Source organism: Podarcis tiliguerta (assembly GCF_965153285.1).
Source record: "Podarcis tiliguerta genome assembly, chromosome: 2".
NCBI classification, from domain to species: domain Eukaryota; kingdom Metazoa; phylum Chordata; class Lepidosauria; order Squamata; family Lacertidae; genus Podarcis; species Podarcis tiliguerta.
The window spans coordinates 73,171,149-73,195,328 of NC_139535.1; the positions used below are offsets into that span (position 1 = coordinate 73,171,149).

Here is a 24,180-nt window from a genome sequence, read left to right on the forward strand (position 1 = left end):
GTTCAATCCCTGGCAGGTAGGGCTGGGAATGACCTTCATCGAAATCCTGGAGAACTATTACCTGTCAGTGTAGACAACAGTGGGGTAGATGGGCCAATGGCCTTACTCAGTAAAAGGCAGCTTCTTATATTCCATGCAAATGTTGGAAGTGTGTGTGTGTGTGTGTGTGTGTGTGTGTTATTTGGATGGTTGGAGAGATTTCTGAGCAGCTGAGACTAGAGGAGTGCCAGAAAGAAATCCCTGCAGCTGTTCCCCTGCTGGAGCCCTGAGTCAGTCAGCACCATGAGTCTGGCTGCACTGGGTTGATGGCAGCTTTTTCTCTGCTGGCTGTGAATTAGCCCTTTCCTGCATGCGCACAGAACCCTCCAAGGCTAGATTCTCAGCTGGTTAAGCCAGCTATGTGCCGGCTGCTGATGCCCTTTCCAGCCTCTCTCTTCTTGGCAGCAGGCTGCTGTGTGAGTAACATTCACCTTTGTCTGGTGTTTGCACATCCCCACACATGAGTGCAGACATATCGGCTGGAGGCTGCCTGCTCTGGGGACCATCTGCTGCTTCATAGATTGAGACTGACATGTGGGAGTCTTCTGCTGTCAGTGAAGACAATCTTATTGATGGATAAAAGGGAGAAGGGTTTGCATTATCTCTGTTCAGCAGTGCATTTGATACCCACTGCAAATAAGGCATTGGTATCCGGCCCAAGAGCATCCAAGAGTGACTACACATATCTTTGTACAGATTTCTTCCTGCACTTGTTTCTGGCCCCAGATGCACACACACATGTGCAAATCTCAACAATAGCTTTGATTGTCTGTGAACAGTGGTCTGCTCTGCACTGGCTAGTCCAGGGCTGTAGAGTCCTCTATAGAGAGATGTTTTAGAAGTATGCCCTTCCCTTTAAACAGGAAGCTCTCACACAGGAAATGAGGATTGAACCAGAAGGGAACAAGAGACCCATTCAGCTTTTCAGAACTGGAAAGTTAATGGATTGGGGATGGAGGATGGCAAGCTCTGCCCCATGACCTGTATGTGCTCTGTTAGCTGCTTGTAGAAGGCTACTGCATATACAGCTCTGGTGTTGCAAGACAGGATAGATGGAGAGTCTTGTTCAATAATGTTGCATTTGTGTTTGAAGTAAGGAAATGTGAAAAGCAGTTGCAAGCAACCATCTAGATGACAAGCGTTTTTTTCCCCGCACATGCATGTGCCAGAAAGCTGCTGTTTGGGTATCTTGTAGGTGTGCAACACTTCTTTATGATCCACGTATGTGTTTCACACACACACCCTTTAAGGGAACATTTTCTGCAAGGAATATGTAACACGAAATAGCCTTGAGCGCATCCTTCTTGCCATCTGTGTAGTAGAATAGAACAACAGAGGCAATCAGAGGCAATTCCTCAGCTGGATTGCTGATTTGCCAAATCTTAAGTGTGTGTGTGTGTGTGTGTGTGTGTATTTGCATGACACTTTAAAACTTTTGTAATAAATAAGAGTGACTTGAGTAGCATAGGATAACCAGATCTTCATGCCATTCAGTTATTGTTCCTTGGTTCTCTCAGTGTGCCCCACGTTCTATTTTGTTTGCCTTCTGGTTTAACTTACAGAATGTCTAAAATTAATTTTGGAATCGGCACATGCACCACTTGCTGCAGTTTCCAGTTTCTGTCTCTTCTTCCAGTTTCTTATAGGTTACTTATGTGCACCAACACAGGGCACCTTGAGTAAATCAGGGCAGCAAATATCCTTGATGTGATTGCAGCAGACTCAGTTTTTGGAACTGTGGTGCATATGAAGCTGCGTGGAAGGCAGGAGTAACCAATGTGGAGCCCCTGCCAATGTGGCCGATAGCCAGGGATTGTGGTCCACAACATCTGTCAGGCACCATATTGGCCACCCTTGCTGTAATGAAATATATATATATAAAGATGGGAACTAGGAACTGACAAGACAATCCTATATTCCAAAATAAGTCCCATTGAATTCAATGAGGCTTACTTCCACCTAAGTGGGTCAGAATGAAGCCTGAAGTAAACTGTCCACATATAGCTCTGCAAAAATAAAAATAAAAATGGAAGAATGATAAGATCAGATAACTTGGACACTACCAAATCCAGGGGGGAAATTGTCCTAGTTTGTTTTCTCAGTTTTTCACTAGCCAACTACAGACTAACTAGCTCAGCTACAGACTAACTGAACTAAGAAAATCTTGCTTTCTTCCAGCACACACATGCTTCTGATATTCTCTCTCTGTTGCCCCAGATTTGTCTTGAACCTTCATCCTCTGGATCACCTTATGCTTCTTGTCCTGACAGCCCCAGTTGCCTTGGATAACTGAGCTGCATACAGACAGCACTATATTCCATTTTCCAGATATTCCCTTCCTAGATAATTTCCATGATTTATGTGATCCATGCTGTAAAAACAAGTTCTAGAAGTTTCATAGAATCTAGCAGAAGTTTGGTGCTTATTTCCATGTTACTTACTTCCAGAAAAATTCATTTGCAACCCTGTAACCCTGGAAAATTGGAGGAGTTTTGCATTGTAATTTCATGTGACAAAATTGGGGGCAGTATTCCAGCATAAAGTTATTTCCATCCATTTAAAACAAAGTATGACAAGACAGTATATTGATCAAAAAGCCACTGTTCCATAAGGCAACAGGTCATGTGACAGAAAGGATTGTTATAATCTTGGATACAACACTAGTATCATAATGAGGAAAACAAGCACAATTATCTCCACTTCTGAATGCAGCCTTTGTCGTTTAAAAAAATGCAGGCCAAAGAAGAAACACATTCACTAGGCTAGCTATGAGGCTTTTTCACATCCATAATGATCATGTTCTTGAGGACAAATTTTATCCTTTCAACCAGATGGAAACAGCTTTAGATATACACTTACTACTCTTGAGAGTCCCGTGGACTGCAAGAAGATCAAACCTATCCATTCTTAAGGAAATCAGCCCTGAGTGCTCACTGGAAGGACAGATTGTGAAGCTGAGGCTCCAATACTTTGGCCACCTCATGAGAAGAGAAAACTCCCTGGAAAAGACCCTGATGTTGGGAAAGATGGAGGGCACAGGGAGAAAGGGATGACAAAGGACGAGATGGCTGGACAGTGTTTGACCAAATTGCAGGAGGCAGTGGAAGACAGGAGTGCCTGGCATGCTCTGGTCCATGGGGTCACAAAGAGTCGGACACGACTAAACCACTAAACAACAATGACAACACATGCAAAGCTTCTTCTTTCACATGTAGCACTTGGCAAAGACACACAAAGATGAGTGCATGCATTTTGGATTCTCCTGATAAGCTGCAAGAAATTGCACATCATTGAAACTGGAGTGAGGTGAATTTTCATCAGTCACCATGGAGATATCTGAGAAGGAAGGGGATCTTCACAATCAAGCTCCCACCTGTTCAGAAAGAGGCTCTGTAATCAGCACTCATTAGCAATCTCCAGCTCTATAGCATTTCTAATGTGCTTATCAGCAGGACATTAAGGTGCTAGACATCTGATCCAAGTTCATCGCCTAAACTCCGTCACAGCTATGCACTCCTTTAATTAAGATCTGGATTTATAGACAATCTCACCTGTGCGCAGAGCCTTTCTGTTCCATTGACTAGAATGACTCAAGTTCTGACTAAGGCAGAACTTAGCCAACCTCACACAAGGATGAAGTTACAAGAAAGTGACTGCAGTTTTGTCTCTTGGTATTGACCCCCTAGCGATGGTTTACAATCTGGGACTTGCACATGGCTGGCCATATGGCTAACAAGATCAAACACTTTACAAAGGCAGACTGGAAACAGGGAGCTGAAGTTGTGGGGCTGCAATATGCTCTAAATTAGTTTTACTTCCTTCTCTCACCCATTTTAACTATCTCTGCGCATAATCCTCTTTAGAGCCATTGTCTTTTTAGAGATGGTTTGCTTTCAGGATCCAATTGGACATAGTTATCTAGAAAAATTTCATCTCTCCTAGTGGATTTTTATGAACTGTCTGTGGGCTCTACTATATCACACTGTTTATCTCCTCACCTTTAAGTCCCTATTATAGGATCAAAGTAACTCATCATGCTAACAGCTGCTGTAATTTCTTAATCTATACCAAGCAACCATAAGAACACCAGATTCAATGCACTATTTAAATCAGCCAACAGTTATCTAAATATTTAGACACAATAGGCTAGAAAGAATCCGTACAACGCAGTAAAATAGAGACAAGATCCGTTATAGTTTTATAATAGGATTTCAAATCCTTAAACCATATGACCATTCCAGATATTATACTGCCAAACAGAATGAAATGTTGCTGGCCAAGTTTTACATGCAGGGGCTTAACAAATGTTCGTTGTCAGCAAAAGAAAATGGAACAGCTAACAGGTAAAGTAGGGGGAACAGGAAGGAGGCCTTTCAATGAATGGAGAGACGTCTGCACACCAGGCATAGCTAGATTGCAGCAGGCAGAGCAATCCTAAATATGGGAAGCCAGCATTAGTTACCAGACCCCCCCCCCCCATGTCCCTATTTTCCAGGGACTGTCCTGGACTTTCAGGAGCCATCTCAATTTCTGATTTGATCCCAGAATGTCCCACCTTTCCTTAGGATGCCCCTGTTTTTGTCAGTGAAATGTTGGAGGGAATGGAATAGGATGTCCTTATTTTTATTGGAGATATGTATGAGTTACACCCGCAGAATTAAGCTGGCATAAAGAGCCCCTCGGGAGATAAATGCCAGATGAGCTGGCCCCAGCCAGGTGCAGGGGAAAGAATCAGCAAGACACAGAGAGCTAGCTCCACTCTGGTATTACTATGGGAGCTATGGCCACCAGCACAGGGGAGACTTCCTAAAGGTTGTTATGGGGTGCATATGAACCAAGAGACCACTCAGGAATAACTTGTGGGAAGCAGCTCCAAATCACTCCCGCAAGGGGCAGTGCACGCACAAGGTCCCTTCCAGCCCTCACCACAGCAGCCAATCAGCAAGCGCATGCCACACACCGCAGGCTTACCCACCACACACTCTGCCAGTCACACAGTCACATGCAGCAACACAACCGGATAAACAAACTAACGTGGAACATGCCACACATTGCACAACTCGCAAGCATCCCAACCCATTCCCCAAGACTTTTGATGGCACAAGATCTGCTGGGACTGCCTGAGTTTGCTACACCCTGGATGAGCGAGTTATGCTGTCTTATCTCCAGCTGAATTGGGGTTAGGGACTTATGCTGGCATAGCCTGGCTGAACAGCCAGCTAAACTGGAGATTAGCCAGATCCTAACTCTCTGATTCCGGCAGATCCAGGGTTAGGATTGTGCCCTAGGTGATCAATTATATAAATGCTGTAGTATGGGCCTCTTTTATTGTTTTGAGGCTCAGGCAAAACAGAGAAGACTGACCTATTTACGTAATTCCTCTGCTGCTGGAAGGGTGGCAGCTAATTACAGCTTGTAGGCAAGTGCATCCACCTACACTTGCATTCCTGGGGAGATTCCAGTGGCGTGAGGAGGGAAAGCCCTTTGTAGATACCTCAGCAGTGTGGTTCTCCAGCCATGCTCACACTTGGGAGCCAGTTGCTGTAGTTCTGCATATACTAGGGGAAAGGCTGTGGGTGTTAGCAAAGTGGTTGAGCACAGGCTTTGCTAATTTCAATCCCTGGCATCTCCAGATGGGGCTAGGATTGTCTCCCGATTGAAACACCAGGGAGCCACTGCCAGTTATCATAACAGACCATCCTGGAGTAGATAGACTAATGGCCTGATTACTATGCCCCTCCTTAAACTTTCTTCTTTAAATAACTAGCCACATAGTTTAAGCAGGTCTTCCAGAGCAGATGATCAAACAGCCCTTGAAATGCAGAGACCAGCTAACCCAGCAGGTTTGGCTGGTTATGAGAAAATAACTGATTCCCCCTCCCCATTAATTTCTTGGAAGTCCTACCTGGAAATATGGCAGTCCCACTTAGTGAGGGTGGCTGGCAGCTGCCAGACCTGTCCTATGTACCACTCAAGAGTTGTACCCAAGGGCAAAAACTCTACCTGCCTGGAGGAGCCATGCCTCTGTAAAACCTACAGTGCAATTTATTCCCTGGCCTTGGCAACTGCCACACAGTGTGGATTTTTCTGAGAGGATGATTTACAGGCCAATTACTGCAGGAAATGTGCAGAGATTAATGTGATTAATCATTCGTTTGTTCCCATCATCGCATGAAAGGAGTGGAGGAGCAGTTGCAAAGGTGGGTAGTCTGCATGGGGAGCGAAGTGCTTGCCCAATGAGCCAGTTTTTGAAGAGAGGCTGTCAAATCAAATGCCGCCTTGCGATTATGCTGCCAGCCTCTTGCTGGTATACAAGCACCATGCACACTGACTAGGATGCACTGCCATGCTCCGCTGTATACATTCATCCAGCCATACATGCCGCAGATGCTGCTGCCAAGATCCCCACATCTTCCGTACGCCACTATAGTCCCATCCATCGAAACATGCCAGCTCCTTTCACCCTCCAGCCACGCGGTAAAGCTGCCACGCATCACCTACACCCAATGTGCTAAATGCTTGCCGGTACACGAAGACTGCTTTGCATTCCTATCGCATCCTTCACCTGTGCCTCCTCAAAGCACTTCGCAAAAATTAATTACAGGTAGTTAATTAGATCAAGCTGTTCTGTACCCCTGTGAGAGCAGATAACTCAAAGATGCCAACACGTCACCCAGGGACGGAATTATAAAGCGGGTGCTTACACTGGGAGGCTTGCAGTGATGTGTTCTTAATGGTGATCTATAACTTCCAGTTTGCACTAGTCCGGAGCACGGGACACGGCTGTTACGTGTGGCAGTGGTCAAGTAGAAAGTGGGCAATGGCTGGAAGTCAAAAGGACCAATGGGGATGTGGTCATAATATCAGGCATTGGTTTCTTCCTCTTCCTTGGACCCCACCCTCCATCTGCTGCAGCTACGTGTTGTCTTCAGCAGGGCTTAACATACTTACACCCACACGTCTGCATTGCATCCAGCTCAGGACATGCAGTCATAAGCTAGATTCTAGCTAAATGATGCAACTCGACCCCTCCCATCCATCCAGTATACTAGTTATTATGGTCACTTCCACACTCTTACACCACTCTAACAGCCTTAGCTTTCATCAAAGAATCCTGGGTGCTGTTGTTGGTTAAGAGTGTTGGGAATTATAGCTTGGGGGGGGGTCTTTTAACAATTTTCAACACCCTTTCCAAACTACAGGTCCCAGGAACCTTTGGGGGGAAGCCATAACTGTTAAAGTGTTGTGAGAATGTTTTAATGTATGATGTAGATGTGGTCTATAGTCTGTTTTTGGCCGGATCCCTTAAACTACCTTGTGCACACTCTTTTGATTACACTTTTGCACCAGTTAATACATTGAGAAAGGTAGTCAGGGTTTGCTTTTGTCATAACCACAAGTAAGTCTATAGATCCCTCCTCATGAGAACCACTTCTGTCTGCTGCTGCGGTGGTTTGTAGATACTTTATATCGGGCATTTAGGAGATTCTCATGCACGACATTTATACTAGATTTAGCAACTTAAGTCAGCTGTCATGCCTCTAGGTCAGTAAATAGACAGGATTATGTTAGACACTTCCTTCATTTCAGAACTCAAATCTACTGCCTCTGGCACTCTGGGTACCATTCCACATGCCGTACTCTGTGATTCTAAACTTAATGGCTCACAGCTCCATGCATTATGGTTGCTGCATGAAATGCTGGAATTATACCACTGTCTTCTGCAAGAAACATGTCTAAGTGGAGATGCCACAAACACATCTTTAAACACCCATGTATATGCATCTTGGAAACCTGGCTGGTGTCAGGGTTTGCAAATGCAGGTGCATGAGTGTTTGAAGATGTGTGTGTGTGTGTGTGTGTGAGAGAGAGAGAGAGAGAGAGAGAGAGAGAGAGAGTGGTGGGGAGAGACAGAGACAGAAAATGGGAGTTTCCGCCCTGGTTTTCTACCTCTTTTTTCCATTCAGTCTGTTGTATCAAAATATAGGAACATAAGAACTCAATTGCATTAGAGCCCATCCAGCTCAGTATTGTCTACACATTGACTGGCAGTAGCTCTCCAGGATTTCAGACACAGGGTCTCTCCCAACCCTACCTGGAAATGCAAGTGATTGAATTTTGGACCATCTGCATAATAATAATACAAAGCAGATGTTCTAACACTGATCTATGGTCCACACAGAGTATAACACCGCCATAATTCTTGACACAGAGTGCCTACAGAACGCTCTCCTTTTTGAAATGCAACATCCCATTTTACCAAAGAAATATTGTTCATGAATGCAACAGTAAATTACCACACGGACACCCACAGCTGCAGGTTAATGAGCACAGCAAGATAAAGAACCCTCAGGCTATTTTACCACAAGTGCTAAACCCCTCAAAGTCCAATATTTGTGATATCTGTTCTGCCTTTTTGCATTATAAAGTGTCTATAATCAAGACACTTGCCATTTACCTGGGGTGGGAGGTAGGGAGGTGACAGTGTAGGGCCATTAGTTCTGACTCAGTACTTTTCTGCATGTATAATAATCCTTTTCATCGCCCCAACAGTCTCCTTCTCCCAATGGCCTCTGTGTTTAATTGACACAGATTGCTCCTCCACCAATCACAGCTGCCTCTGGCAGAACACAGCTGGTATTAGCCAAGAAGGAGTCAAGGAGATAAGAGCTCAGAGAATGCAGCAGGGCTTGCTGGGAAGATCCCTGCTCAAGTACGCCGGAATAACACCATGATGATAAGCAAAATGGAAATGTCATCTTTGATGGCCAAGTGACGGCTAGAGACCTTCAGCTTTAGCTTGTCTCCTCAGAAAGCAAAGGCTCACAATCAAATTTTGCTACTGTTGTAGGGTCAGAGATGACGGGGGGGGGGAGTGTGTGCCACCTGTAAAACTCATAATTGCTGCATATGTTGCACATGGCTTTTTCACTTGGCACTGAAAAATTCAGGCCAAATACAGGGCTCTGAGGCTCCCATGGAGAATGTGCCATCATTCATTGTCGCTGGGACCAAGCAACATTTCCAGCACAATCAATACAGTACAAAGTTTAATATAAGGGTATGGCAAAATAAAATATGCTATTGTCCCCTTGAGGTTTCCCTCCAGTTATTGAACATGTTTAGCTTTTGCACATGAAGAGAGAAACCAGAAAAAGCTAGAAGAGTATCTTACATTACATACACGCAAGCTTCCTTGCGGCAGGTTATCCCTGGGCATCGCTTATGAAGATCAATGCCATCATGTTGGCGAGAGTACCCTCTATCCAATCTCTTCCCATTTTTGGTGGCTACTGATAGGTCCCTGGAAATTCACAATACATGGGCAACAATCCATGCAACAAGAAGCTGTTTGGGTGGCATCCCTACAGCACCTTGGTTATGTGTTTTGGCCTTAAACAGAGCTGGCTCTCCCATTAGGCAGAGTGAGGCATATGCCTCAGGAGGCAAATTTTGGACATCATGGAAGGTCAGCAGTTTCTCAGTTATTTAATTTATTGCTTCATTTTTATTATAAGGCAGTAGTAGAGGTGCTTGTAGGGTCTTCTGCAGAAGATACCTAAATACATTGGCTGGTCTTGGGGACTGTGCACCCTGGTTTACAGGAGGATGCCTCTTACTGCTCTGCCTGAGACACTAAAACATCTTGGAGATATAACATCTCTGTGAGTAAACTGGAGGGACCATAGCCGAGTTGTCTTATGGAGCTCCTCTGTCTGCTGTTTTTCCCTCTGCCTACTCATCACTGAGAACATTGAGTGAAACAAGGGTTTGGAAATGCATCAAACTCCACTGGCTACTCTGCCCCAGCTACGACTCCCTGGAATTATACCAGAGAGAACAGTACTCCATGTATTCCTTTGCATTGGTGCAGAAAGAGCACCAATGCATTAATGATGATGAGATGAGGTGAACTTGGCTTTAATTTCTTGCTAAGTAAGCACGTCTCCTTCAGGCAGGAGTGAACCACTGAGAGATTAAGGCATTCCACTGGGCTTTTCCCTCCCCCCTGCCCCGTTCCTCTCGTTGCTGCAAGGTTCCTAATGCTACTTACATTATTACTGGATTATTTTGGCGTAATGAGCTTGGCCCTGATCGACTGTCCCTCTGCAAAGGAGCAAGGCAGTGCCTGTAATGCTCTCACATAGGGGCAAGGAGGAGTGGCAAACTCCTGGGAAACAACTGCAGAAAGAGGAAAACAATGCCAGTCACATAAATGAGGGGGAATTCCAACAAGAGCCTTGGGTTAATCAATCCTGAACTTGGAAATAACTTCTTTAATGCTGAGCAGAGATAAGAGAAAGCAGGAAAGTACAGATCCTGTGGTTAGATCTCACCAAGTTTCTTCTGCAGAAACAGGACTTTCTGTTGGGAGATAAGAGTCACAGCTACAGCCCTGCCATTTAATTGAAGTCTGCAGCCCATGCTTCTTCCCCCCCCCCCTCCCTGCACCCCCAATACCTCTCCTTATCATGCTCAGTCCTCTTATATTTTCAGGCACTGAGCTCACCAGCCTGGTGACAGGTTGCTATGGACACCGAGAAGTTTCCCTAGAGACCAGAAGCCCATAATAATTGAAGGCAAAATCATCCAGCGCAGATTTTTTGATTTTTTTGTATGAATGTTTGTTTAAATATTGATTAATTCCTTGACCCCCCCCCAAAAAAAACCCCTCATCTTTGCTTGTAAAAGGATGTCTGGTGCTCTCTGGTTCTATCTGAATGTCTGGATGATTCTTTGTTCTCAGTGTGGAAAGTGGGCACTGGACAAGTAGTAGGCTACTGTACTTCCTGGCCGCACTGAAATCCTGTACGAAATATGGTCGTGATATCCCATTTTGGTATTTTATTTATGTATTTATTTAGGAATTTATGTGCCACCTTCCAGAGCAGAGTTTTCTCAAGGTGGTTTATGTCAAAAACATTTGTACAGTACATAGGAACACAGGAAGTCTCCATATATTGAGTCAGACCATTGCTTCATCTATCTCAGTGTTATCTACACAAAGGGTAGCCAATGTGGTACCCTTCAGATGTTGTGGACTCTAGTTCTCATCAGCCTCAGCATACCCCCCCCCCCAATGACTCAAGTGAGCATAGCACAGAAAGACATGTGCAAGCACCAGCTCATCCTCCTCCCTGAGCCTGTCAGCCATGGCAATGGTGGAGCGGGAAAACGGGACATTCCAGGGTCCCATCAGAAGCTAGGATGTCTTCTGTAATTCCAAGATGTCCTGGGAAAATCAGGACAGTTGAGGACTATGTGTCAGCCAGCATGGCTAGTTGACATGGGTGATGGGAAGAATTGTCCAACAACATTTGGAGTCCTGGTCTACACTGACCAACAGAGTCTCCCCAGGTATTAGGGTATTAGGCAGAGACCATTTCCAGCCCTACCTAGAGATGTCAGGAATTGTACCTGGGACCCTCTGCTTGCAAACCATGTGCTCTTTCACTGAGCTGCAGCTCTTCCACACCTTCTATCCCTATATTTATCCATCAGGCAAAATGATCCAAGGAACTTAGCAGTCTGAATTCCAAGAATGTGGAGACAACAGAGGGGCCACTGAAAGGCTAGCAAGTAGTAGGTGTGAAAAGTGCAGCTTTGCATACTTTGGCTTTGTTTCAGCTGAGAAAGAAGGAGAAAAGACCTTCATGGAGGAAAGTGGGCTGTTAAGGAGGCATCTGAAGGGAGAGCGGTGGAGGGGGAGGTGACACCAAGGGAATGTTCTGGGAGGGAGTTCTAGGGAAAAGGAAGAGGGAGCAAGAGAGAATGGACAGCAGAGTTGTGGAAGGAAGCAGGAGATGGTGGTTGGAGGAATAAAGATTAGAGCCAGGAACATGTCAGGAAACGAGAAGGACAGAAATAAATGGCTGCAGAGGCCTTTGTAGTTCAGGACCAGAAATTAGTGGTTGATGCAGAAAGGGATGCAAAGCCACTCAATTGATTTGTGGGTATGTCTGAGCTCATACTCTGAATGCTGTCTGTGCTCGCAGTCTGTTTTAGGGGATCCATGGGAAAAAGATGCTTCTGCTGCAGGCATGTTGAATGAGCAATCACATCACAGTAGTTTGTCAACGTTTATAGCGTTTTCCTATAGAAAGCACTTCCACTGCAATTGCTGGCGCTGTGTAGACTAGACTGTTGTGGGCACCTATGGGTTAATGCCCAATGACATTGCTGCACTCCCTACCCCACCCTCCTCAGTGCTGTTTGAGGAATTGTTGCTATATCTTTTCCCCTTAGTAGTCGCTTGCAGGCGATGCACTCTCCCTCTGTAGCACAGGAGTGAACATCTCACAGAGAGCGTGTTTGCGCATGTGAATTTTGCAATTGTTTTATACTTGTAAAGTGCTTAGAAGTCGCCTGGGAAATTAAGTAGGGTATAAATAAATAAATAATGTCAAAAGGGGCCAAATATATTTTTTTAAAAGCTTCCCCGTTTACAAGAAGGGAATCATCCCTGAGCAGCAGTGAAGTTAACCTCCACTACCATTACATGGCAAAAGATATATATATACTACTGGTACTGTATACTCCCTAATAAGAGCATGGTTTGGGGTTGTGGGGGGTTGGTTATGTTGACAGACCCTCCGTGGTCTGCAGAATACATAGTTTTGCTGAACAAGCATCAAAGAAAGAGAAACAGATGTAGAGAAAACTATTCCCTTTGCAAGGGCGCTCTGCAAGATTCAGAAGGGTTAGGAAGCCCTTATCTCTCAATCCATTCTCCAGGGGGTCTCGGCCGTCTACTGCCTACTTTGAAAGGGCTCAGAGACAGATACATCAGATGCTTCCCTGGAGAATTCTCAGGGTCTAGTAGTCAGACTAACCTTGACAAATCTGACCTTCACTTTTGATGTGAGAATTCCCTGGAGAACTCAGAATCTCTTCGGAAAGGCAGCCCTCTTCAAGAATGTCTAGATCCTATGGTCTTTCTTCCCCTCGCCTCCACCCTCAAGCAGTGTTGCCTTAACCTGTGTACCAATATCAAGCATTTTACACACACACATCCATTCATGAAGAGGTAGATGCCGGGGGGGGGGTGAAGAAAGAGCTCCACCCAAAGCTGCTTTACTGAATGTTGAAATTCTGACTGACTAGAGGTGCAGAACTGAGGCCCTTATTTTGCATAAGAATGGGAGAGATTTTTGATCTGTTTGCTTTTTTTATGCAAATCCACTTAATTTGCACTTCCCAAAACAATACGTGAAATGAAACACCAGCCTGCACTCGGCCCTATAGCTTGCACACTAAATTCTGCAAGGAAAGAAATCAGCTCATGTATTTATCTAAGCTGGCTGTTCTTGACTATCGGTCCTCCTGCATGCTTGCTAACAAGCTCTGCCTTTTCTATTCCCCAGCAGTTCCTTTCCAGCAAAACCCGTACAACCCTGGGGGCCGTCCCACCATCATCCACTGTTATCGCTGCGGAGATACGTGTAAAGGGGAGGTGGTGCGTGTCCAGAGCAATCACTTCCACATCAGATGCTTCACCTGCCAAGGTAGGTGCTTTGGGGGATGACTAGCTGCCTTGTTCAAAAAGGACACAAAGGTTAGAGTCAGGCATTCCTCCCCATTCAACAGGATCAAGCCCTTCACAAGCAAAGGCAGTGTTCAGTTTAGCATTTGAGAAGCACTCAACACTTGTCCGAAGCTTATGGATTCACTGCGTCCATTTACTGATTGTGACAATGAGGAAAGGCAAAGGATATACCCTTCAACATATCTCCGTTGAAAATTCTATAGTAACAACAATAAATTAATTTTTGCCCATGGGAGAGGTGGTGGACTCACCTTTCTTGGAGCTTTTTAAGCAGAGGTTGAATGGCCATCTGTCAAGGATGCTTTAGCTGAGATTCCTGCACTGGCCTAGATGACCATCCAGGTCCCTTCCAACTCTTAAGATTCTATGATTCTATAATTTAGACCCCGCCCATCAGACTGGGTTGCGCCAGCCACTCTGGGCGACTTCCAACATATATAAGAACAAAATAAAACATTAAAGATTATAAAAATTCCCGATACAGGGCTGCCTTGTGATGGCTCGGGGATTGCATAACTGCATAGCCTCCAACATTTCTCCAATTAACATAGGGACATCCTAAGGAAAAGCAGGACATTCCAGGATCAAATCAGAAACCGAGATGGCTGCTGTAAATCCAGAACTATCCCTGGAAAATAGGGGCACTTGGAAGGTCTGGAAGAATGCTGCAGCCTTCAAATCACATATTTTTGCATTAGGGCTAGAGCTGAAGCTGATATTTGCAAATATTGGAAAGTTGCCAAACGTTTCTATTTTGCTATTATTTATTTTTGTTGATGAGAGATTGCAGAGCAAAAAAGGCACATGCACTTTGAATATTTTGCAGGGATTCAGTGGCAAAATGCAAAGCCTCTCATGAAGGCCTTTTTGTACTTTTATGCCAGACACAGACAAGAGCGAAGTGCTGGACGCAGCAAGGAAAACTTGCTTCTTCCCCTTAAATATTAAAGAGGGGCCATATTTTGGTGCCTATTGAAAAGTTTCCTCTTCCAAAAGGCCTTTAAAGTTGAGCTCTTTCCCAGTCAGCATCTGTACTGAGATTGTTTTAAAGATGCTCTTAAGATGTATGCATTGCTTAATCACTCGTTTGCCACCCTGGGATCCTTGGGGAGGAAGGGCGAGCCATAAATTTAATCAATTAATTAATTAAATAAAATAAATTGTGGAAAACAGTAAGAGTGGGAATTAACAGGGTGCCTTATCTAGCTCTGACAATTCCCACTGTAAAATTTATAGATCCGGTTACTGCCCCTTCATAAGAGCAGCTGTTTCAATAACTGCATTAAGGAGCCCTTTCGCATCCGTTCTGGGCCATTAAGTTTTACAAGATCTCAACGTTGCTCCTCCCCAGCCACCCTTCCATCTGCAGGGCAAGGATGAGCTGAAGTATTTCCCAACACTCACGTCTCAGCAGAACTCAGCATGGGCTCAGAACATGCTGAAGCGATGGGCTCTGAACACGCCTGTCCTGCTGCCCACTCCAAACCTCTGAACATTTGTGTGCGGAGCTCATGTAGAAAATGGCTCCTAAGAAAACTTGTTCATGGGTCCAAGATAAGGTGAGAAAGCAGGAATTGCAGGGGCTGCACAGTCCGTTATTCCATCATCAGTACTAAAAGCAATGTGTGGTTCACCAGGTTTCAACCAGCAAATCTAGGCAAGGCATCATATCTGGAGGTGCTCACAGCCTTCAGGATAAGAGGGAATCAAGCAGGTCTATATGCTTTCATATTCACCTGCCAGCAAGGCCAGTTTGAGATCTTTTGGCACCTGAGGCAAGATGTGCCACTCACCTCCCCCTAAATCCGGACCTGTGCCTGGCAGGGTGGAAGGAAACCAGTGCCATCACAGCTCCCAGGTTTCAGCTTTTGGCTGCATCTTCCATTTACCAGAAGCTGAGTTGGAAGCTGTCGCAAAAGCCATATTGGGATCTCCTGCCCTCTATGGAGCATGTCGCCCTAGGTGAATCACCTCATGTGCAGCAGCCATACTAGGGCAGCAATCTGTCTTGGGGACTGCAGGGCAAATTGCAGGGCACACCTTTCCAGCCACTTTCCACCAATCAGAATTTCTTCCCTTCACAGAGCTACAATTCCCAGAGTTCATTGCGAGGAGGGGTTGATTGTTCAGCCCCTCTGGGATTTGTAGCTCTGTGAGGGGAATGGGGTCTCCTAACAATTCTCAGCACCAGAATTCTTTGGGGAAAGCCATGACTGTTTAAAGTGGTACCGTAGTGCATTCAAATGTATGCTGTGGATGTGGTCCTTCACAACCACATCAAAAAGATGCAGTCCAAAGCCATAGGTCAGATCTTCCCCATCTTTCCATAAGTCTAAGTGTGTGTGCGGGTTAGTGAGCCATTTGTCCATTTCATGACAAGTTTCTCTCAGTCACCTCACAGGGCAACTAGGAAGACAGGGAATGCCACTGCCTACGTTTTCCATTCTCTCTTGTGGTTGTTGCAGCAACCACTAATGATACGATGCCCCAGCATCACGCTGAGAAGCAGGATGGATGGCATAAATCTCCTGTTGCCTGAGCAGAGGTCAGACTTCCCTCTGCCAGGCTGCTCTGCCCAGGTACCCTCTTGCTGTCTGCTAATTCCCAATTAAAGAAGGCAAAGTCTGTTGCCGTCATGCACCGAGGCTCACAGACAATTTCCCAAAGCAGCAGCCAAGCGCTCTCTCTCAGCAGGGCACAAATCTCCCCAAAACAGGCCGGCCTGCTTTCTCTCTCTCTTTTTATCCTGGACCTTGCCAGCAACCCAACAGTGACATCTTGTGGGGCTTGGCCCTTTAGTTCGTTTTGTTGGGTTTAAAGGGTAGGCACCCTGAAGAACGAAACACATCCCAACTACCCAAGGAAACGTTCTCAGGCTTGCTTTCCCAACTCGGTGTCTTTGCTCTGACCAAGGAACGTTCCTTCTGTCAGTGCACCCCCAACTCTGTTGTAGCACCTCACACAAGCTCTTTAAAACAGGGCAGTCAGATGTTGGACTTGTGGGGCCCGCTTTGCTTTTTGCTCAGAACTCAGGATCTACCAAACATAGTCCCGCAGGAAAGAAACACATTAAAGAACAGGAATTAAGGAACAAGCTGTGCCTGAGCACATTCTGAGCCTTCCGAATTTATTCTCAGTATCAGAACTGCATTGAGCTCATTGTCCTTTCACATAAAAGTCCTTGCTTCATTTCAGTTGCCTAATTTAGAAGGGAAAAGTCATCCTGTTGTTGCTGTTCTATATTTGGGAGTCAGCAACCTGTTGACCTAAACAAAAAAAATCCTCCTTGTTGTTTTTAAAAAACTGGATAGTTCAACTGGTTAAAGTGTGGGGCTGATAATGCTAGGATTGCAGGTTCAGTCCCTATAGGACAACTGCATGTTCATGCATCACCAGGCTTGAACTAGATGATCCTCAGGGTCCTTTCTAACTCTACAATAATGTGATTCTATACTGCAAATCACAGAGAGAGAGAGAGAGAGAGAGAGAGAGAGAGAGAGAGAGAGAGAGAGAGATGTACTAGTATAGCCTGGTCTACCTTCTGCCCATCCCTGCTTTAGAAGAACAGGTCAGCTTTGGGAAAGATAACTGACAGGCTGACCCTTCTCTGTCTGTGTGTGCTTCCCCCTCTGCAGTGTGTGGCTGTGACCTAGCTCAGTCTGGCTTCTTCTTTAAGAACGGGGAATACATCTGCACCCATGACTACCAGAAGCTCTATGGCACACGTTGTGATAGCTGCCAAGACTTCATCACGGGAGAGGTGATCTCAGCTTTGGGCCGGACCTACCACCCAAAGTGCTTTGTCTGCAGCATGTGCAGGTGAGTGGGATGTTTGGCTGTGATTGTGGGCAACCCATTCATAAGTGAGAACCCCGAACAGAAAGCCTGAGGTGCTTGAACCCACTTGGTGGGATGTGCAGATATGGCGTGGTAGAAACTTGCTCTATGCCACACCTCCTTTTCTTACACCTTGGGGAGTGCCAGGGCAATGAAAGATGATATTTTCTTAAACCATGAGGCAGCACAGCCTGGTTGGAAGATGCCTGCGTTCTTCACAATGACAAAAAGCTGTACATGCGTTGGGCTCATTTCTCTAAAATAATATAAAATAGAATATCTAGACATGCTCTCAGAACAGTGGGTATCTGCACATTCAAAAGTACATACTTGCATGATGTGTCATTAGGCAATAACTGGTTCTATGACATATTATTGTGCCACACTGGCAGGATCAAGAGCATGTCAAGCAAAAGAGGGGTTAATTCTGGCAGTCAGAATCATTAGCCTGAGGGTGGATGGATGGTCCTGCAACAGGGGAGGGGGGGATTAGTAATCTCCCAAGGGAATGGGGAAGCTACTGTGGGGGCTATGAACTCTTCTAGGTCTCAGATATACTCTGGAGGGACAGGTCTATTAATTTGTCATTCTTAGTGTTGGGAGTGCATTAGGAGAGCATTAAAATGAAAGATGGAGCGAGGGTGAGTGACAGGAAAAGCTAGTCTTTAATTAGCCACACTAGCTGTGCAGCACACACACACACACACGTCACTGCCACCACCATTGCTGTGGTCTGCTGGAAGGAATCACATAGCAATGTTGGCACCCACACAATATTTTCCCTTCAAGCATTGCCAGGAAAGGTGTAAAAGCAGCTATGGCACCACTGGCAATGTATACGTTGTCCCAGTATTGTGAGACAACAGATTCAACAAGCCACGGTTTGGTGGAAGTGTACATCAAGATGGATATTGGGCACAAGTTGATCAAGGTGGATCTGCTGCTCAGATATGGGCTGCACACACATCATACATTTAAAGCACATGGCTTCCCACAAAGAATAATGGGAACTGTAGTTTACCCCCACAAAGATCTACACTTCCCAACACCCTTAACAAACTGCAGTTCCCAGAATCCTTTGGGGAAGCCATGTGCTTTAAATGTAACTCTTCAGGAGATCAAGGTCGTACATACAGTTTGGAAAACCCTGTCTCACTTTGGCATGCTGTGGGTTACTTTCCAAAGACAGCTTCAGCCTCTTCTGTTCAGCTGTCATAGTGGCACTGGTGATTTGAGACCCCTGGTGCCTGACAGTCTGTAACTTTACCTCTATATATATATACAGCTTCTTTTGCTTAAAACATGATGGGATGGGGATCACTGCTTCCACCTATGAGAAACAGATCAACCATTCTGATCCCAGACTACAAAACTGGCATTCTCTAGAAGTCCTATGCCACCCAATATATTTGTTCTCCAGGGTGATTAACTATTCAGTTAAACTGAAATTAATCCAAGCATGTAATGTTCAGGGTATGTTAACACATACAGCTTTGTTTGTATAGACCAGGTGTGCAGGTCTTTCCCTTCTCCTCAATGGCATATCCTTTGCTGCAAGCTATATTCCCCACTTTCCCCCAATTACTTTTCCCAAATGCCTGTTTGATTGCTTGTGTCTTTATAGACAGGAGCACTTGCTCTGCATTCTTCGACACGTGCAAAATCCCATCTTTTCCTCTCAGGATACTGAAATCTGATGAACTGCAGTCACCAGCCAAATTAGAATCCTTGCTTCACCTATATACATGGGTAGAGGTGGAATTACTTACGATTGTGCTCCTTTTTTATCTTTTACTATCTTGAGTGTAAATAGAACAGGGCAGTTAAAGTGTACTAACCCTTTTGAATGATCCTCTGTAAAAAGGATCCCTGAGAACAGCTTCCATTGCAATATTTCCACGGTTTCTCTTGGGGTGTTCAGAACCATTGAGTATCTTCATGACTTAAACAAACAGGAAAGAGGAGCAGGCGAAAGTGAACTGAGCTACTACCACTGGCATTCTCAAATCCACGATGAAGCAACTTTCATAGCTGCTGCTTCACAGGAGCTAAATTGACTATACAAACATGCACCCAGATTGTGTATCCGCAGTGAGTTAGCATGGTGTGAGTGTGTAGCTAAAGGGGCGGAGGAAGGAGGGTGCGATGCAGGCAGGTCACCCCGGGTGTCACCACTGAGGAGGGGTGACAAAATGGTGGGCAGCGCTCACCACGGGGCCTGCAGCATACCTGAGCCACGCATCTCTCCTGGGAGAGACGTGGTGCCTTGGGTGCCCGCAGGCTCCACACTGCCCAAACGGTCCACCCAGGGCGGCTAAGTGAGAGGAGGCAGGCAGACTCTGGAGGCCCCATGGAGCTTACTGTCCCGGCTCGCCCCACCCCATGGGTGGCTTGCCCTGCCCCCAGGTGCAGGGCACACACGCCGCCCCAGGCAACCATCGGCTTGGGAGTCATTGCTTTTATTATAGGGGTCATGGCACATCTCATCCCCCCTCCCTGCAACTTCCTTTTATTTGTAGGTGTTGTGGGAGGGGGGAAGGAGCCCAAGGGAGGGGAACCTTTCCTTTTGTCTCATAACATGAAGGACTCCTGATAACTCCTTGCATGACACATTGGCCATTCTAGAAGCAGACGGCGTGCTTCTTTTCACATACCTTCTGCCTACATGTGTGAGGTCTCCCAAATTATAGTTGAAGTAGATGCCTGTGTGTTCCCACTCATTGACTTTTCTACATTGAGTTTTGTGCACATACTTCTCTGTTTTCTGCATATGCAGATAAGAGCATTGCTAGTTCTGCAATATTCATTTTTTTCTGTTAAAAAAAATAAGACTTTCATCGTTGTGAACCAAATATTGATATTTGAATTGAAATGTTCAGATGTGTTATAAGGATCATGAAATCTGTCGCTATAATATTTGATGTTAAGCCATTGGTTCTGCTCAGTTGCAGAAGCAATGAGAATGATATTAACTGTACTACTTTCTAGTGTGACTCTGGAACTTTTTTAAAAAAGAAGGGAAGTAGGGTAGAAAGGAAGACAACAAAATGACAGAGATGTTGAAGGGGGAAATAGGAGAAGCCTGGGATGACAGAACAAATTGGCCTGTCCCAGCATTTTGGTAATACTGCAACACAGGGGGAGATTGAGAATGGAGCAATGTCCCTTTTTTCTAATTAAAATTTTCAATACCATGTTCAAAAGCAACATACAGAGGGGGGGGGGACAAGGCTTAAAAATAAAAGAAAAACAGAGGAAGCAACAGTGAGTGCTGGAGATAGCTTGAAGAGGCATAGATCCAATGATGGGTGTGAGGTGCTCTGAAGTCCTACAGAGTATTTGTGATGTTTTCTTGGGTTCACCTTTCTTTCAGGAAGCCGTTCCCCATTGGAGACAAAGTCACATTCAGTGGCAAGGACTGCGTTTGCCAAACCTGCTCCCATTCACTGATCAGCAACAAACCCATCAAGATTCATGGACCAAGCCGTAAGTTCAGCAGCCCCTACCTCATTATTTTTATACTTTGCCAGTAAATGTGTAGAGATCCTCCATCTGATGTGAACCCTTGAGATTCTGCCCAGGCTGTACATCTTTCTCAGGCCACACCTCTCACTGGCTCCACTATGCATACTCCTTGCATGTTTTGCTGGGCTGGAATGTGTCCTGAAACTCGGGTGCTTCTTGCTTGCCTGGGTGGAGAATAGAGAGGGTTATGTGACTGTGGAGAAACTAGTGTACAAAGGGAATATTCACATTCAATGTTATGCCCGGTTTTGCCTCTGGACCCACCCACCACAGGCATCTGGTCCTCAGAAGTTTGTCCAGAGAATTATGTGGCCCTCAGGTTGAAGAAGTTTCTCTACTCCTGTTTTAAATGGCGATCACTCTTTAAAAAATGCAATACTTTTTTTGGCGAGTGCTCTGCACTGGGATGTGGACCAGCTGGGCACAATTGCAATGCAGGCTGTGTGATGTCAGTGTGGAAGCAACAGATGTTCTTGTTCTCTAGTGTTTACTTAGACACATTGATTGCAAAGGGAAGAACAGCACAAAATGATTGTAAAACTCTCTCTCTCTCTCTCTCTCTGTGTGTGTGTGTGTGTGGTCCCCCGGTCACAACCTGCTCCTGACCAGGCTGCAGGGAACTGCCGAACACGAGCAACACTGAACACAATCCAATGAGAGCACTTGTACCTATTGATTTCAATAGATTTACGTATACATAGCACCATGTTTGAGAATGTGGTCTGCATGTAGACCAGCCTGAGAGTTAGCTGATGAAGGATGGTTTAAAATACTTATTTTAAGAAACAATAATAGAAGTGCATAAAGAAGGCACTGTTAAAAGAGAAAATCAAACTTACACCCGCATTTCTGCAGACCCCTATATTTGGAAATATAATTCCAAATTTGTGCACTTAGCTAATACACACACACACACACACGTATATAAGATGTTGGTGCCCACAAGGATTCCTCAGTATTGGCTCCCTGAATCTTCCCAAAGGCATGAGTGTGTATAACTGCACTGTGACCATTTGATCCAGGGTTGATTTTTTGATGCCTAAAACTGAACCATGTTTATGTGTCCAAATCAGCTGAAAATCAGGACATGCTCTCTCTGTCTTGGCTGCTGGATCTGCAGCCTACAGCTGACCTCCAGTTTGTTTTGTTTGCTGTATCCCACTGCTAAGCTCCAGACTGGTTAGCAAATGCATTTTTAGCAGGTGTGGAGGATCTTAATCTGGAATGGGGAAACCTGTGCCCCTCCAGATGTTGTTGGACTCCAACTCCCATCATCCCCAGCCAGCATGGCCAATGGGCTCCCTAGGAAAGAGATGCCCTGTAAAGGGAAACAAGGGTGAGAATTCAGGGTAGGGTTGACTATTAGCCTTTCCATGGCTATGAAAGATGGGGGGCGTCTTGTGAGATGCAGTCTAGGGCACATCTTCTTTCCTTTGGATGGGAGGCAGAAGCTGTGTCTGTCAATCTTCTCCATGCTATCAAAGGAGCAGGAGGCCTGCTATAGCTTGGAATCTAATGTATCTACAACCACTAAAGTAACAGAGAGATAGCAGAAATGTGTACTTGATGACAACAATATTCTTTTACCAGCTTCTGCATCTACTCCAAGAAATGATTGCACCCCGACATCACAGCGTCTTGTCCTTCCTTATTATGAGACGATGTCTCCAATTGATCAAACGATGTCACTGAAATGCAATAAAATCTTTCATGGCATCTTTGGCTGGAGTTTGTCCCTGGAGTTTTAGGAATGATGAAGTTGGCAGCTGTCCTCCTTTCAGATCCCAATATTTCAGAGTTGCAAACAGCTTCCATCCATGCAGCAAAGTGAAACAGCTGCTTCAATCTGTATTTTAGACTCCATTCATGCTATTGGACTTGGAGACAGACAGATTTGGACCTGTAAGGTGCAAGCCACTTCAAAAGAAACAGGAACTGAGCAAGGGCATAATAGTTCATTACAATGAGGGATGTGGAGGAGAACTTCCCAGTGGATTGTGGGCCCCATGTTAATTATTAAGATAGGGGTGTCATTTGTATTTCCTGGCTCAGAATGTCTTTGGCTGGCCCTGCCTCCATTCTTGTGATACTTGTAGCACCAAGGTGATATATATAATATTAATACTACATGTGGCACACATGTAATATTGCACGTCACACATACGAAATTGTGCACATAGCATGTAAGAAAACCTCATCACTCTGCTAAGGTATTTTCTATTAAGTCAATGAGATGTTCTCTGGGTTCTAATTATCACCTTATAGCTGTAATAATAATAATAATAATAGAACCGAACTCTCAGAATCAGACTAGTTAGCCAACAGTTTCTGCTACTGGAAACTCAGGAACCAGGTGCTGTGAATCAAACTGGCTGCCCAGAGCCTGCTGAATCTGCACAATGCTTCTCTTCCCCTCCCTCTGTGCCTGATTTCCAGGAACCTGTTTAGACCCAGGAGAGAGAAACCAAGTGAAGGCCACTATGCGGTTTCTGCCACCCCCTACCCCACCCTTCCCTCTCCATGCCCTAGACCACTATCAGGTCACCTGAAGACCACATCCTCCCCTGAAATCCACTCTTGCATATATTCCTCTCCTTGGCTGTGTAGCTCAGGTTACTTGAGGGCAGCATGGATTATTCATAACCAGCTGCAAGCAGCATTCAGGATGGGTCCGGGTGAAACACAGTGACATATTCTCTCTCTCTCTCTCTCTCTCTCTTTCCTTATATTAGCCACTGCTCTTAATGCACACACACTGGTGCTGCTAAAACAGCACCTCACAATTGTTTCAGAAAAGGAGGCAGGAAGAGTACTGTATATGCAAAGGCTACCTAGACGCGGGTGACGCTGTGGGTAAAACCTCAGTGCCTAGGACTTGCCGATTGTATGGTCGGTGGTTCGAATCCCCACGGCGGGTGAGCTCCCGTCGTTCGGTCCCAGCTCCTGCCCACCTAGCAGTTCGAAAGCACTCTTAAGTGCAAGTAGATAAATATGGACTGCTTTATAGCGGGAAGGTAAATGGTGTTTCCGTGTGCGGCGCTGGTGCTGGCTCGCCAGCTGCAGCTTCGTCACGCTGGCCACGTGACCCGTAAGTGTCTTCGGACGGCACTGGCTCCCGGACTCTTAAGCGAGATGAGCACGCAACCCCAGAGTCGGACACGACTGGCCCATACGGGCAGGGGTACCTTTACCTTTACCTTTTAACCTAGGTTAGAACGCTCTGCAATATATAA

At 45.4% G+C, this 24,180-nt stretch overlaps 1 protein-coding gene across 16 annotated transcripts in view; it reads left to right on the forward strand.

Moving 5' to 3' along the window:
• The window catches only part of ABLIM3 (actin binding LIM protein family member 3), a 140,488-nt gene that overhangs the window by 67,493 nt on the left and 48,815 nt on the right, over nt 1-24,180 (forward strand). For 15 of the 16 annotated variants that reach the window (XM_083430798.1, XM_083430809.1, XM_083430808.1 and 12 more), the window contains 3 exons: nt 13,404-13,544; nt 17,221-17,404; nt 20,796-20,908. In XM_083430798.1, coding sequence (XP_083286924.1) covers nt 13,404-13,544; nt 17,221-17,404; nt 20,796-20,908 — 438 coding nt within the window. The remainder of the gene's footprint in view (nt 1-13,403; nt 13,545-17,220; nt 17,405-20,795; nt 20,909-24,180) is intronic. The other variant, XM_083430806.1, reaches the window with a different exon arrangement.